At 42.0% G+C, this 17,093-nt stretch overlaps 1 protein-coding gene across 2 annotated transcripts in view; it reads left to right on the forward strand.

Moving 5' to 3' along the window:
• SH3GL3 (SH3 domain containing GRB2 like 3, endophilin A3) overlaps positions 1-17,093 on the forward strand; it is a 97,319-nt gene that overhangs the window by 49,013 nt on the left and 31,213 nt on the right. For both annotated transcript variants that reach the window (XM_073653127.1, XM_073653126.1), the window contains 3 exons: positions 10,249-10,317; positions 11,340-11,412; positions 11,771-11,914. In XM_073653127.1, the coding sequence (XP_073509228.1) occupies positions 10,309-10,317; positions 11,340-11,412; positions 11,771-11,914 (226 nt within the window). In that variant the 5' untranslated portion in view covers positions 10,249-10,308. The remainder of the gene's footprint in view (positions 1-10,248; positions 10,318-11,339; positions 11,413-11,770; positions 11,915-17,093) is intronic.

A 17,093-nucleotide genomic window follows, 5' to 3' on the forward strand; every position in this document is an offset into this window, starting at 1 on the left:
GTCGGCTTAACCTCCGCTAGAGACTAAAATTATGGGGGATCCCACGCCAATTTTTTTTTAAATAAATCCTTTATTTTAACACTAAATGACATTTGAGGAGTTAATAAAGATGCAGTCCCTAAATTATTATTTATTTTTTAATTATTTTTTCCCAAAAATTTTGACGTGGGCTTTGCCATATTTTTGTATGCCAGCCAGGTACAGCATCCAGCTTCTATGAACGCGCCATTTTCCGGGGTGGCTGCGGACTGCAATTTACAGCAGGGGGGGGCCCAGAAAGCTTGGACCTCCCTGCGCTGCAGATTCCATCCCCCAGCTGCCTAGTTGTATCTGGCTGGACACAAAAATAGGGAGAAGCTCTACGTATTTTTTTTTTTTAATTATTTCATGAAATTCATGAAATAATTAAGAAAAAAAGGGCTTCCCTATATTGTTGTGTCCGGCCAGGTACAAATAGGCAGCTGGTGGTTGGGGGCAGCCCGTTCCTGCCTGCTGTACCTGGCTGGACACAAAAATAGGGAGAAGCCCCACATATTTTTTTTTTTAAATATTTAATGAAATTCATGAAATAATTAAAAAAAAATTGATGTGGGGCTTCGCCCTATATTTGTGTCCAGCCAGGTACAGCAGGCAGGAACGGGCTGCCCCCAACCACCAGCTGCCTATTTGTACCTGGCCGGACACAACAATATAGGGAAGCCCTTTTTTTCTTAATTATTTCATGAATTTCATGAAATAATTAAAAAAAAAAAATACGTAGAGCTTCGCCCTATTTTTGTGTCCAGCCAGGCCCAAGCTTTCTGCCCCCCCCCGCTGCAAGTTGCAGTCTGCAGCCACCCCGGAAAATGGCGCGTTCATAGAAGCGCCATCTTCTGGCGCTGTACCCAACTCATCCAGGGCCCTGGTGCGGTGGCTCATTGGGTAATAAAGGGGTTAGGGCCAGCTTGGCATTATCAGCTGGCCCTAAGCCCGAAATTCATGGGGTCACGCCAATATTAGACATGACCGCCATGAATTTCTAGTAAAGTATTTAAAAAAAAAAAAACACAACACCCAGAATAAAGTCCTTTAATTGAAATAAACACACAATTCTTTATTGTTCTAAATTAAACCATACTTACCATCACGCCCATTCCTGCTGAAGCCAACGATCTCCTGCAATAAAAGTAAAATAATAAAGCAACATCATCCTTACCTTTCCATGGTTCCCAGGACAGCTTCAGCTTCAGCTCTGCTACATCGAGATGACAGGCTGGACCGCAGCAGAACGCTGCCATCCAGCCTGTCATCCCGCAGACACTGAGAAGAGCAGGCATGCTTGCGCTCCTCAGTGTCAGGCTGTGACGGCATCCCGATGAGCCGAGTCTCTCACGCTCACCGCATGCGCAGGAGAATTCTCCCACGCTGTCAGTGACGTGCATGAGGTGAGCTGAGTTCATTGTCGGCTCATCTGGATGCCGTCACAGCCAGACACTGAGGAGCGCAAGCATGCCTGCGCTTCTCAGTGTCTGCGGGATGACAGGCTGGATGGCAGCGTTCTGCTGCGGTCCAGCCTGTCATCTCGATGTAGCAGAGCTGAAGCTGTCGTGGGAACCATGGAAAGGTAAGGATGATGTTGCTTTATTATTTTATTTTTGTTGCAGGAGATCGTTGGCTTCAGCTGGAATGGGTGTGACTGTAAGTATGGTTTAATTTAGAACAATAAAGAATTGTGTGTTTATTTCAATTAAAGGATTTTATTCTGGGTGTTTGTGTTTTTTTTAACTTTGACTATGGGGTTAGTAATGGGGGTGTCTTATAGACGCCTCTCCATTACTAACCTGGGCTTGATGTCAGCTGGCATTATAAGCTGACATCAACCCCAACCCCATTACCCCACTGCCACCGCTACAGGGCAGTGGGAAGAGCGAGGCTAAGTGCCAGAATTGGTGCATCCTATGGATGCGCCATTTCTGGGGCGGCTGACGGCTGGTGTTTCTAGCCTGGGAGGGGGCCAATATTCATGGCACCCTTCCTGGGCTATTAATATCAGGCCCCAGCTGTCTGCCTAGCCTTTGCTAGCTATTAAAATAGGGGGGACCCCACGTCATTTTTTGGGGGGGTCCCCCATTTTAATAGCTAGTAAAGGCTAGGTATTCAGCTGGGGGCTGATATTAGTAGCCTGGGAAGCTCCGTGGGTATTACCCCCTTCCCAGGCTTCAAACATCTGCCCCAGCCGTCTGCTTAACCTCCGCTAGAGAATAAAATTACAGGGGACCCCACGCCAATTTTTTTTTTAATAAATCCTTTATTTTAACACTAAATGACAAGTACAGTAATCAACACTATCACTGTACTTCTTATATATGTGACTGACATGTTTCTATCTATCTAATCTATGTGTGAAGCTCTATTCTTTCTGTTATAAATTGTTGGGTACCGGTGTATGCCGCTGCTGAATTGCCGGCTTTTCATGTTTCACTGTGAGCACTGTTCCCATCGATTTGGGCAACCACCTCCCCCAATACATTCTACATTATTGTTAGTTGTTTTCCTTCATGTAGAATTAACCTACAAGGAAAGAAAGGGTTTATTTTCATTCCGATATTTGTGTCCCATTGACTTGCATTAGTTTCCGGTATCGGAATCGGCGATATCCGATACTTTTTGGGTATCGGCCCGATCCAGTCCGATCCGATATTTCCTGATATCGGAAGGTATCGCTCAACACTAGTGTTCAGTGATTGTAGTTTTCATTCTGGCATAAAAATGATAGTTATGGATTGTTCACTCATACAGGTGATGTGCGGCTGATAACATGATGCTGTAAATGAAGGCAGAATGATCGTAATCTCCATTATTCTGTCCATAATTGTTCATCCCTTGGTAATCAATCCAGTAAATGAGCAACGATCAGATTGTCTACAAAATGTATAATCGATCTTTGATTTAACAGCCTGAAATCGGCAGTGTAAATGCACACTAAATGTTCTTGTGCGATGGTGTAATATGTTAGCATTTGGTGCTCCATCTTTTGTCCAAAGCAAACTCAATGAATTACCCCAAGATGCTGCATAATTTTACTTTCAGGACCAGCAGTTCTCCTCCGCTCTCACTCTTGGGGGGGATGGACTGCAACCACTCAGCGGCCATTGTTTGATTGCAGACTTCACAAATCCAAGCAAAAGAACAATGATTCTTCCGCTCAGACTAAATTGTGAAGGCTGCAGCTGATCAGCAGCCTCTGAATGGCTGCAGCGGTCACTTGACTCTGTTTTGTTCAGAGGACCAGTGGGGTTACACAGGGGTGAGAGTGTAGAAGCTGAACCAGTATGAGAGATATACATATAGTTTTTTTTTTATAATTTATGCTATACCCTGGAGCTATTAATGGGGGATGTTCAGTAGTGGACAACCCCTTTAAGAAATATATTTTTATAGGTGCTTAGTTACTGCCATTCTTACATTTGTACTGTTGTTTGGTATGAATCATCACTTCTCACAATAGCTTGTCTTGGTTTTCCTCCGCTTCTTTCTTTATCTTCTATTTAGGGGTGAGCTGAGTTGTCTCTTATTACATGTATCCACTACATCATCCCTTGTGTACACGCTGAATTGCTTAGTAACTGTTTTCTCTTTACACTTTTCCTCTTACCCTTAGAAAACCTGTTCAGTGTCTGTTACATAACTTCTACAGGTGACATTTCTTGACCAAACCTAGCATTTAGTGACATGTACAATGTCTGTGGGGGAGGGGGAGTGCAGCTAGAGGACACCTTGTGGGAGAAGGGATTGGTAACTGAAGAAATTGGTCGTCGTCTTTTCCCCTATTATTCCCCGTTATTCCCTGTGCCAGAATTCTATCCTAGTCTTAGTCAAACTGGAAAAGGCAACCACTGTGGCAGAGAAGACCATGAACAAAGTTCATTTTAATCAATAGATCGTTGAATAAAAATAAATTCCACAATTAGATGTGTTTAAAAAAAATAATTTTTGTGCTGACATAATCTTATAAATGTTCCCCTGCTGTGTACTGTGTAATGTCTGTGTCCTACCTTGAACGGGGACATGGTCTGATCATACCACAGCTCCTGGGCAGCTCCCCTTATGGGACAGTCCTAACTCTAATATTAAAACCTTACCATTTGTCAAGTGACATACATATGGATAAGGGCAGAGAGACTGAACCCTTAGTAGAAGCATGGACCTGAGAGGCAGAATGATCCTTTCATCTCAGACAAAGGGCGGCTACACCCTTATATGCACTACTGCACATTAGACTGCAAAGAAAAAACCTGGAGTCTGAACTGAAACGTAAATTGATGTGCATGCAAAATGTAAATGCATGTTCACATAAGGCCATTAGACAGAAAAAAACAAGGACAAAAGTTAAATACACTAATACCTAAAAGTAAATGGATAAATCGCACAGTGCATAGAAATAATGATAAATAATAAAGGGTATTTAGTTAACATAAATTTTGATCAAAATAATGTAAAAGCCATCCCGCCACGATGCCGTTGCCGTGCACTTGCATGCGCATCAATTTACGTTTCAGTTCAGACTCTCAGGTTTTTTCTCCACAGCCGAGAAAGTCTGATCACACTCTGATCAAACCCTGATCACAATCTGATCAGCATAATTGGACTGATTTTCTTGGATGAGTGAAATCGGTTGTGTGACCCTAATCTTAGGCCTCATTCACACAACAATATTTGGTCAGTATTTTGCATCAGTGCTTATATGTCAAAGCCAGGAGTGAAACTTATAGAGAAAAGCTATAAATTAAAGATTGACACCTGTTCTGTGTTTTGGAGACACTCCTGGTTATGGCATACAAGTACTGATAAAAAATACTGGTGTGTGAATGAGGACTCAGGCCATGTGAAGACCCAGGGTCTTCCGTGGGCGTAATACTACTCAGACAACATAGGGTGTGGGTAAAACAGAGTGACAATACTTTATTGAACCACAAAGTGGACAATTAACAGATAGAACAGTCCCAGCAAATACCCAAGATGGTGCGATATTACACAGTTCTCACTCTTCCGCTCCATCCGGCTGGGATAGACAGTCAGATATGTGGCCAGGTGACCCGATTGACCCAACTTGGATTTCCTCATAACGTGCCTGAGAGTTCAGTAATATTCAATGGAGCAGATCTGTATTCCTCTTGCTGGAGCCATTTGTTCTTGTTTCTCTCTTGGCTGTCTCTTTTCAAGTCTCTCTGCTACAGAGACCTTGTCCTTTAAGTAGTTCACAATTGTTCTTTGAAGCACACATCCACAGATCAAGGATTAGGGATGATATTATTCCATAGCTCATATCCCAAGATTGACTGGCAAACACCCTACAATGGTATTTAACATATCTAACAAACATCCATTGTTCAGAGTCTCTGTTTGGCAAACGATACATTTTAAGAGCTGATATAAGATGTAGATAACAGCCATTCATCAATCACCAATATCACCTAAAGTGATCAGCATTCAGGTTTATAGGAACAATTGTCTGTGTTGAGCAACCAAAGAAGAACACAGGTTAAAAAGTCAACATAAAAATAAAGGTACAGTTATATGAAAAAGTTTGGGCACCCCTATTAATCTTAAGCTTAATATTTTATAAAAATTGGTGTTTTTGCAACAGCTATTTCAGTTTGATATATGTAATAACTGTTGGACACAGTAATGTTTCTGTCTTGAAATGAGGTTTATTGTACTAACAGAAAATGTGCAATCTGCATTCAAACAAAATTTGACAGGTGCATAAGTATGGGCACCCTTATCATTTTATTTTTTAAATACTCCTACCTTCTTTTTACTGACTTACTAAAGCACTTTTTTTGGTTTTGTAACCTTATTGAGCTTTGAACTTCATAGCCAGGTGTATGCAATCATGAGAAAAGCTACTTAAAGTGGCCACTTGCAAGTTGTTCTCCTGTTTGAATCTCCTCTGAAGAGTGGCATCATGGGCTCCTCAAAACAACTGTCAAATGATCTGAAAACAAAGATTATTCAACATAGTTGTTCAGGGGAAGGATACAAAAAGCTGTCTCAGAGATTTAACCTGTCAGTTTCCACTGTGAGGAACATAGTAAGGAAATGGAAGAACACAGGGACAGTTCTTGTTAAGGCCAGAAGTGGCTGGCCAAGAAAAACATCAGAAAGGCAGAGAAGAAGAATGGTGAGATCAGTCAAGGACAATCCTCAGACCACCTCCAGAGATCTGCAGCATCAACTTGCTGCAGATGGTGTCACTGTGCATCGGTCAACTATACAACGCACTTTGCACAAGGAGAAGCTGTATGGGAGAGTGATGCGAAAGAAGCCGTTTCTGCAAGCACGCCACAAACAGAGTCGGCTGAGGTATGCAAAAGCACATTTGGAGAAGCCTATTTCTTTTTGGAAGAAGGTCCTGTGGACTGATGAAACCAAGATTGCGTTGTTTGGTCATACAAAAAGGCGTTATGCATGGCGGCAAAAAAACACAGCATTCCAAGAAAAACACTTGCTACCCACAGTAAAATTTGGTGGAGGTTCCATCATGCTTTGGGGCTGTGTGGCCAATGCCGGCACCGGGAATCTTGTTAAAGTTGAGGGACGCATGGATTCCACTCAGTATCAGCAGATTCTTGACAATAATGTTCAAGAAACAGTGACAAAGTTGAAGTTACGCAGGGGATGGATCTTTCAGCAAGACAATGATCCAAAACACCGCTCCAAATCTACTCAGGCATTCATGCAGAGGAACAATTACAATGTTCTGGAATGGCCATCCCAGTCCCCAGACCTGAATATCATTGAACATCTGTGGGATCATTTGAAGAGGGCTGTCCATGCTCGGCGACCATCAAACTTAACTGAACTGGAAATGTTTTGTAAAGAGGAATGGTCAAAAATACCTTCATCCAGGATCCAGGAACTCATTAAAAGCTACAGGAAGCGACTAGAGCCTGTTATTTTTGCAAAAGGAGGATCTACTAAATATTAATGTCACTTTTCTGGTGAGGTGCCCATACTTATGCACCTGTCAAATTTTGTTTGAATGCAGATTGCACATTTTCTGTTAGTACAATAAACCTCATTTCAAGGCAGAAACATTACTGTGTCCAACAGTTATTACATATATCAAACTGAAATAGCAGTTGCAAAAACACCAATTTTTATAAAACATTAAGCTTAAGATTAATAGGGGTGGCCAAACTTTTTCATATAACTGTATATTACTCTTGGCCATCAGAAAGTATGTCTGGCATAATTAAGAAGAAAAGCTGGGTTGTCACAGTCTGACTTATCAGTATGGACGTGATCACTTAAAGTGCCAAGGGAGCATGAACTCCAAATACAGCCCCAGGAATATTTTTTAGCACATTCAATTGTATAACATATTATTATTATTATTATTATTATTATTCCAAGATCTATTGATTGAAATCAACTTTGTTTGTGAGAAAACCCTTTTAAATGTTTTTGCGTCTTAATCTGGCATTAATTTGGCTAACCGTCGTGGTGCTGTCAGATTCCTGATCATAGGGTAGTGAAGTAACCTACAATAATTAAAGGGGTTGAATGAGATTAGAATAAAATGGCCAGATTTAGAGCTGCAATATCAGAAGCAGCCTGCAGACAGGAGTGGTACTGTTTATAAAAGAAAATGTCTCACTAAAACACATGCCAGAAAAAAATATAATGTATGTGCAGTAGTCTCAATATTTTTTGTTTTTATCGGAGAATAGGTCCTGCTGTTCATGATAAGAAGAATAGTTGTAGCAAGCTAATCTATGACTTTTTCTTCCTGGGCTTCTCCTCCTGGACATGGGGATGCCTGAGCCACTTCAGTGGTTGAAGACAACTCCACAATGAAATTGATCCCAATATAACCATGCGATAAAGACATGAAAGCAATTGTGTTGTTAAAGGGAATCTGTCAGCAGCTTTTTGCTATGTAATCTGAGAGCTGCATGATGTAGGGGAAGAGAGCCTGATTCCAGGGATGTGTCACTTACTGGCCTGTGTTTTGCTGTTTCAATAAAATGAATGTTTTATCAGCAGGGGATTATCACTACAGGACAAGGTGTCTTCTGCCTCCTGTTCCAACAAATTCCTACTGATTGGCAGCTTTTTGTCAATATGCAGTGTACACAAAACGCTGCCAATCCTGGTGGGGTTTTACTAGCATTCCAGCCCTGCTAAATCTGCAGCAGAGAAAACTGTGATTCTATCACAACTGCTGCCCTCAGTAAGCTAAGTGATAAATCGCTGGAATCAGGGTCTCTGTCCCTACATCATGTTTGTCAGATTACAGGGCAAAAACCTGCTGACACATTCCCTTTAAATCAGACATTGCAATTAGATAAATGCCACAGGAGCGATCAGCATATGATCAGTTCTGCTCACCTACTACTGCGGCCTCCTCATAATTGAGGCCCACCTCCTATGTTTACAAACACCAGTGCAATATGTTCATACAGTACAGACCAAAAGTTTGGACACACCTTCTCATTTAAAGATTTTTCTGTATTTTCATGACTATGAAAATTGTACATTCACATTGAAGGCATCAAAACTATGAATTAACACATGTGGAATTATATACTTAACAAAAAAAGTGTAAAACAACTGAAAATATGTCTTATATTCTAGGTTCTTCAAAGTAGCCACCTTTTGCTTTGATGACTGCTTTGCACACTCTTGGCATTCTCTTGATGAGCTTCAAGAGGTACTCACCGGAAATGGTCTTCCAACAATCTTGAAGGAGTTCCCAGAGATGCTTAGCACTTGTTGGCCCTTTTGCCTTCACTCTGCGGTCCAGCTTGCCCCAAACCATCTTGATTGGGTTCAGGTCTGGTGACTGCGGAGGCCAGGTCATCTGGCGTAGCACCCCATCACTCTCCTTCTTGGTCAAATAGCCCTTACACAGCCTGGAGGTGTGTTTGGGGTCATTGTCCTGTTGAAAAATAAATGATGGTCCAACTAAACGCAAACCGGATGGAATAGCATGCCGCTGCAAGATGCTGTGGTAGCCATGCTGGTTCAGTATGCCTTCAATTTTGAATAAATCCCCAACAGTGTCACCAGCAAAGCATCCCCACACCATCACGCCTCCTCCTCCATGCTTCACAGTGGGAACCAGGCATGTAGAGTCCATCCGTTCACCTTTTCTGCATCGCACAAAGACACGGTGGTTGGAACCAAAGATCTCAAATTTGGACTCATGAGACCAAAGCACAGATTTCCACTGGTCTAATGTCCATTCCTTGTGTTCTTTAGCCCAAACAAGTCTCTTCTGCTTGTTGCCTGTCCTTAGCAGTGGTTTCCTAGCAGCTATTTTACCATGAAGGCCTGCTGCACAAAGTCTCCTCTTAACAGTTGTTGTAGAGATGTGTCTGCTGCTAGAACTCTGTGTGGCATTGACCTGGTCTCTAATCTGAGCTTCTGTTAACCTGCGATTTCTGAGGCTGGTGACTCGGATAAACTTATCCTCAGAAGCAGAGGTGACTCTTGGTCTTCCTTTCCTGGGGCGGTTATCATGTGAGTCAGTTTCTTTGTAGCGCTTGATGGTTTTTGCAACTGCACTTGGGGACACTTTCAAAGTTTTCCCAATTTTTCGGACTGACTGACCTTCATTTCTTAAAGTAATGATGGCCACTCTTTTTTCTTTACTTAGCTGCTTTTTTCTTGCCATAATACAAATTCTAACAGTCTATTCAGTAGGACTATCAGCTGTGTATCCACCTGACTTGTGCACAACACAACTGATGGTCCCAACCCCATTTATAAGGCAAGAAATCCCACTTATTAAACCTGACAGGGCAGACCAGTGAAGTGAAAACCATTTCCGGTGACTACCACTTGAAGCTCATCAAGAGAATGCCAAGAGTGTGCAAAGCAGTCATCAAAGCAAAAGTTGGCTACTTTGAAGAACCTAGAATATAAGACATATTTTCAGTTGTTTCACACTTTTTTGTTAAGTATATAATTCCACATGTGTTAATTCATAGTTTTGATGCCTTCAGTGTGAATGTACAATTTTCAAAGTCATGAAAATACAGAAAAATCTTTAAATGAGAAGGTGTGTCCAAACTTTTGGTCTGTACTGTATGAGAAAAGCGTATGATTGCCTATGTAGCAAACATAATTTTATTTCCTTGGAAATGTGTAAATGGTAATTCTGCAGTAATGTGCATATGAGCAAAGGATTTCATGGAGCAGGGTTTAATGCCTGATTCTTCTGTGCAGTAATTGTGTGATTTTTATTTCTACTTTCAGCTTTTAAGTGAGAAAATTAGTGGAGCGGAAGGAACAAAACTCGATCATGATTTTCAAGAAATGGAAAGGGTAAGATTGAAGTCTTTATATGCTTTTATGAAAAGAAAATAAACTTGTTACATATATAGCAAATAATTGCTAATTGTAGGCACCCCATGTTCACTGTCTGGTGCCTCTCTGGGTCACTGCAATGCTACCTAAGGGAATATTTCCTTAAAGGGGTTCTCCAGAAATAGAAAGTAAAAGATATCATTATGAATAAATTCCTAAATATCTTAAACAATAAGATAGAACGTTAACATGACAGGTGCCAGTGAGCATGTGCAGTAGGATGATTCGCTGCTGTGACCTGGAGATACCCTATACCACTTACTGTCAAGCATTATCCAGGTCACAGCAGTGAAGCATCCTACTGCTCATAGGCACCTGTCGTGTTAGGCCATGTTCACACATTCAGTATTTGGTCAGTATTTTATATCAGTGTTTGTAAGTCAAAACCAGGAGTGGAACAAATCAGAGGAAAAGTAGAATAGAAACACGTCACCACTTCTGTATTTATCACCCACTCCTGGTTTTGGCTACAAATATTGATGTAAAATACTGACCAGACACTGAACATGTGAGTGTGGCCTTAACATTCTATCTGCGCTTTGTTAATTAAAGGCGTTTAGGAATCTACTCATAATGACAATTTTTCTTTCTTTTTTTTTATTTTTCCCAGAGACCCTTTTTTACTTGGCATGTGATAGAGCATACCACAGATCAGATCCAGGGATCGGCATAGCATGAGAAATTGTTTAAGGCCCATGATTTTGTAATATAAAAATGTAAACGTCTCCTCATATAGGGAACGCTCTCGACTAGCTGCACGTACAAGTCATTGTCTATTTCTGTTTCTATCGAAGTCTTTAGTATTTTCAAATATTGATATATAGGCTGAATTCACAAATGCAAGATCCAAAGGAGAATAATTTTCCTTCCTTTTTACTAACGTCTAAAAAACTGCATTAAAAACTTCACGTGTGTATACAAGCTAGCAATGTATTAAGTATTAATATTTTTGCAAACCTGTTGTTGCATTTGTATTTTAGAAAATTGACATCACCAACAAGGTGGTTGCTGAACTGCTCACCAAAACCACTGAATATTTACAGCCAAATCCAGGTAATATTGAATCACCTGCCCCATTAGACATTAGCCTGTACTCTGAGATATATTATATTCAGGTACAATTTAAGACTCTCCTCTAAGTAACATATAATTTAGCTTTTTTGTTGTTTTTTTGTCATTTGTATCAGTCCAGGACCTGTTTTTATAAAAAAATAATAAAAAACGTGTGAGAAGGGATAGTGATGATATTAAAGGGACAGCGCTAGCTCCACTAGCTCCGTTTTTTGGTGGGGGGTGGAGGGAGATAAGAGGGGGAATATGGGATAAAAGCCACTATTGTATTGACATTATGTGTTACGCCTGAGATTACCAGTCTAGAAATTATTGTACTAATTTTACTTCTTTTTTTCAGCTTATCGAGCCAGACTAGGAATGATCAACACCATGTCAAAAATCAGAGGACAAGTAAAAACTACAGGTTACCCTCAGACTGAAGGATTACTAGGAGATTCTATGCTTCGGTATGGGCGAGAACTGGGAGAAGAGTCAGAATTTGGTGAGTGGGTGCTTTGTGGTTTGTGTCTTGTTTAAACAGGATTTTATGGGTTAATAAAGGTAGTCCCGTATTGAGGATCCTCGTCTCCTACCTAGAGCGGAGAGCGAGTACAAAGAGTCCTTATTTCTTTAGGGGATCTGACTTACATTACACAGCGAACATATTGATTTGAATGGACATTGTGTAATGCTTTACTTCTCCTGTGGTGGCGCTGCAAGGAGATTGAACACCTTAGCTGGCCACACACGTGATAGATGTTGGGTGAATGTTCTTTCGGCAGATATCTACCTCTCCAGACTCCTCCATACTCATGAATGCTTGGGTTGGCCAAGCGTTTGTATTTTTAACCGGGAGAGAGAAAAAAGTTATCATTCCTCATGACCAATGGATCGGGCATCGAAATTCCAACTGCCCCATACACATGAGATAGTCGTCTGGTCCCACCAAATTCAGCAGGATTGGCCGACTGTTGTCTATACTGTATGGGAACTTTACTGCCAGGTTTCCCTACAGACTACAGCTGATTGCTGGGATCCGGCGACAAGACGCTTTGTGATCATCTTTATTGGCAATGGACTCTTCTAACAAGTCGGGGTTGTTCAAGGCAGAGATGCTTTCTCTGATTTGGATTTTTGCAGACTAGTTATTTATGGAGCAGAAATCCAACTATAACACTTATCAATTGTTGGCCATTAATTGGTCCTGATGTTTCATGCAGATAACTACTAATATAAAGAGAAATTTGGAAAAAAATGTATCTGCCTCCCCTGGGAGCTGTTTAGGAGATTACTGAAGACAGATTTTTTTGGAGTTCGGTGGCAGCTGTATAACTGTATGCAATAAGCATTTTCTTTACAAATGTTTTCATTTACAAAACAGGTGAGCAGAATCTATACAGTGGTGCTTGAAAGTTTGTGAACCCTTCAAAATTTTACATATTTCTGACTGTATAACTTTAAACTAAAACTACATCAGATTTTCACACAAGTGCTAACAGAAGATCAAGAGGCAAATCAAACAGAAGAGTCAAAAATTTTAGACTTTGACATGTTTTAAATGAGTAAAATGCTCCAATATCACGTTTGTGAATGGCAAAAGTATGTGATCCCTTGCTTCCCTTAACTAGTGTGAGCCCGATGTTATGCAGTAACTCCATCAAAATGTTTCTCGGAATTGTTAATTTGTCCTGCACATCAACTCTGTTATGTTGGTGGGTTTTCTAAAATGAATTGCTCGCTTCTGGTCCTTCCACAACCCTTCCATAAGATTAAGGTCAGGATTCTTACTTGGTCGTTCCAAAACTTAAAAGAGTAAATGTTGTTTTATTTTTCACAAATAGTACATGTGAATATATTAATCTTTGTAAATATCTCATTAGCAATATCTGCTTCTTTCTCCTACTGGACTAATTATTGATTCTCAAAATTCTCAATTCATGGATAAAATCTGTCTTCAGTGAATACATATTTTCCCATTACTGAGATAGATGGCCGTTGGTGCTCATAAAGTTCTGTGGAGAACTGTAACTGTCATTTCAGGTGAACTGGCAACAGAATGTCTGCGTCTTCCCCCAAGCCCTAACCCTCTTCAGGGAGGATATTGGTACAGTAGCCTTCTCACTTGTCCAGATCATATTTAGCGAACTGCAGATGAGCAGCAATGTACTTTTTGGAGAGCAGTGGCTTTCTTCTTGCAATCCTGCCATGCACACTGTTGTTGTTGCTCAGGCCACCTCCTTATGGGAGATTCATGAACATTAACACTAGCTAATGTGAGAAATGAGAAAGGCCTTTAGTTGTTTAGGCGTTGCTTTGGGTTCCTTTGTGACCTCTTGGACTAATGTATGCATTGCTCTTGGCGTGATCTTTGTTGGTCATCTACTCTCTGGGAGGGTAATAATGGTCTTGAATTTCATCCATTTGTAAACAGTATGTCTGTGGATTGGTGGGGTCCAAACTTTTTAGAGTTTGTTCAGCAACTTTTTCCAGCTTGATGAGCATCAACAACTTTTCTTTTGAGGTCCTCCTTTGTTCATGTCATAATTAGTGTTGAGCCACCCCCGTAGTGTTCGGGTTCGGTTCGGTTCGTCGAACACCGGGATGTTTGAGGAACTGTTCGTCGAACTGTTCGTCGAACACCTTAGAACACCGTCGAACACCGTTAAAACCAATGGCAGGCAAACAAAAACACATAGAAACACATAGAAAACACCTTCAAAGGTGTCCAAAAGCTGACAAACTGCTCAGAAGACGCTTTCTTTAAAAAAGCCGGCCGGCAATTCAGCAGCGGCATACACCGGTACCCGACAATTTAGACAAGAAGGAATAGAGCCTCACACATAGATTAGATAGATAGAAACATGTCAGCCACATATATATGAAGTACAGTGACAGTGTTGCTTACTGTACTTGTCATTTAGTGTAAAGGATTTATTAAAAAATATAATAGTGTTTTCATGCACTGTCTCTTTAAAAAAGCCGGCCGGCAATTCAGCATCTGTACCCGACAATTTATAACAGACAGAATAGAGCTTCACACATAGATTAGATAGATAGAAACATGTCAGTCACATATATATGAAGTACAGTGATAGTGTTGGTTACTGTACTTGTCATTTAGTATTAAAATAAAGGATTTATTATTAAAAAAAATTGGCGTGGGGTTCCCCTTAATTTTAGTCTCTAGCGGAGGTTAAGCAGACAGCTGGGGCAGATGTTTGAAGCCTGGGAAGGGGGTAATACCCACGGAGCTTCCCAGGCTACTAATATGAGCCCCCAGCTGAATATATAGCCTTTACTAGCTATTAAAATGGGGGACCCCCCCAAAAAAATGACGTGGGGTCCCCCCTAATTTAATAGCTAGCAAAGGCTAGGCAGACAGCTGGGGGCTGATATTAATAGCCCAGGAAGGGAGCCATGAATATTGGCCCCCTCCCAGGCTAGAAACACCAGCCGTCAGCCGCCCCAGAAATGGAGCATTCATAGGATGCGCCAATTCTGGCACTTAGCCTCGCTCTTCCACGCTGCCCTGTAGCGGTGGCAGTGGGGTAATAGGGCTGGGGTTGATGTCAGCTTATAATGCCAGCTGACATCAAGCCCAGGTTAGTAATGGAGAGGCGTCTATAAGACACCCCCATTACTAACCCCATAGTCAAAGTTAAAAGAAAACACAAACACCCAGAATAAAGTCCTTTAATTGAAATAAAGACACAATCCTTTATTGTTCTAAATTAAACCATACTTACCATCACGCCCATTCCAGCTGAAGCCAACGATCTCCTGCAATAAAAGAAAAATAATAAAGCAACATCATCCTTACCTTTCCATGGTTCCCACGACAGCTTCAGCTCTGCTACATCGAGATGACAGGCTGGACCGCAGCAGAACGCTGCCATCCAGCCTGTCATCCCGCAGACACTGAGAAGCGCAGGCATGCTTGCGCTCTGCAGTGTCTGGCTGTGACGGCATAAAGATGAGACGAGTTCATGTCCAATGAACTCGGCGCACCTCATGCACGTCACTGACAGCGTGGGAAAATTCTCACGCTGAAGCGCTGAGAGCAGGAGAATTCTCCCACGCTGTAAGTGACGTGCATAAGGTGAGCTCATGTCCAATGAACTCAGCTCACCTCCTGCACGTCACTGACAGCGTGGGAGAATTCTCCTGCACTCAGCGCTTCAGTGTGAGAATTCTCCCATGCTGAAGCGCTGAATGCAGGAGAATTTTCCCACGCTGTCAGTGACGTGCATGAGGTGAGCCGAGTTCATTGGACATTAACTCTGCTCATCTGGATGCCCTCACAGAGAGACACTGTGGAGCGCAAGCAAGCCTGCGCTTCTCAGTGTCTGCGGGATGACAGGCTGGATGGCAGCGTTCTGCTGCGGTCCAGCCTGTCATCTCGATGTAGCAGAGCTGAAGCTGTCATGGGAACCATGGAAAGGTAAGGATGATGTTGCTTTATTATTTTTCTTTTATTTCAGGAGATCGTTGGCTTCAGCTGGAATGGGCGTGACGGTAAGTATGGTTTAATTTAGAACAATAAAGAATTGTGTGTTTATTTCAATTAAAGGACTTTTTTCTGGGTGTTGTGTTTTTTTTAAATACTTTACTAGAAATTCATGGTGGTCATGTCTAATATTGGCGTGACCCCATGAATTTTGGGCTTAGGGCCAGCTGATAATGCCAAGCTGGCCCTAACCCCTTTATTACCCAGTGAGCCACCACATCAGGGCCCTGGATGAGTTGGGTACAGCGCCAGAAGATGGCGCTTCTATGAACGCGCCATTTTCCGGGGTGGCTGCGGACTGCAATTTGCAGCGGGGGTGGCCCAGAAAGCTTGGGCCTCCCTGCGCTGCGGATTCCAGCCCCCAGCTGCATAGTTGTACCTGGCTGGACACAAAAACAGGGCGAAGCCCCACGTCAATTTTCTTTAAATTATTTCATGAAATTCATGAAATAATTAAGAAAAAAAGGGCTTCCCTATATTGTTGTGTCCGGCCAGGTACAAATAGGCAGCTGGTGGTTGGGGGCAGCCCGTTCCTGCCTGCTGCACCTGACTGGACACAAATATAGTGCGAAGCCCCACGTCAATTTTTTTTAAATTATTTCATGAATTTCCTGAAATAATTAAAAAAAATTGAAGTGGGGCTTCGCACTATATTTGTGTCCAGCCAGGTACAGCAGGCAGGAACGGGCTGCCCCCAACCACCAGCTGCCTATTTGTACCTGGCCGGACACAACAATATAGGGAAGGCCTTTTTTTCTTAATTATTTCATGAATTTCATGAAATAATTAAAAAAAAAATACGTGGGGCTTCGCCCTATTTTTGTGTCCAGCCAGGTACAACTAGGCAGCTGGGGGCTGGAATCTGCAGCGCAGGGAGGCCCAAGCTTTCTGGGCCCCCCCCCGCTGCAAATTGCAGTCCGCAGCCACCCCGGAAAATGGCGCGTTCATAGAAGCGCCATCTTCTGGCGCTGTACCCAACTCATCCAGGGCCCTGGTGCGGTGGCTCACTGGGTAATAAAGGGGTTAGGGCCAGCTTGGTATTATCAGCTGGCCCCAAGCCCAAAATTCATGGGGTCACGCCAGTATTAGACATGACCGCCATGAATTTCTAGTAAAGTATTTAAAAAAAACACAACACCCAGAATAAAGTCCTTTAATTGAAATAAACACACAA

This window comes from Phyllobates terribilis, unplaced genomic scaffold, assembly GCF_046119375.1.
Source record: "Phyllobates terribilis strain yellow unplaced genomic scaffold, ASM4611937v1 Scaffold_11__3_contigs__length_659146591, whole genome shotgun sequence".
Classification (NCBI taxonomy): domain Eukaryota; kingdom Metazoa; phylum Chordata; class Amphibia; order Anura; family Dendrobatidae; genus Phyllobates; species Phyllobates terribilis.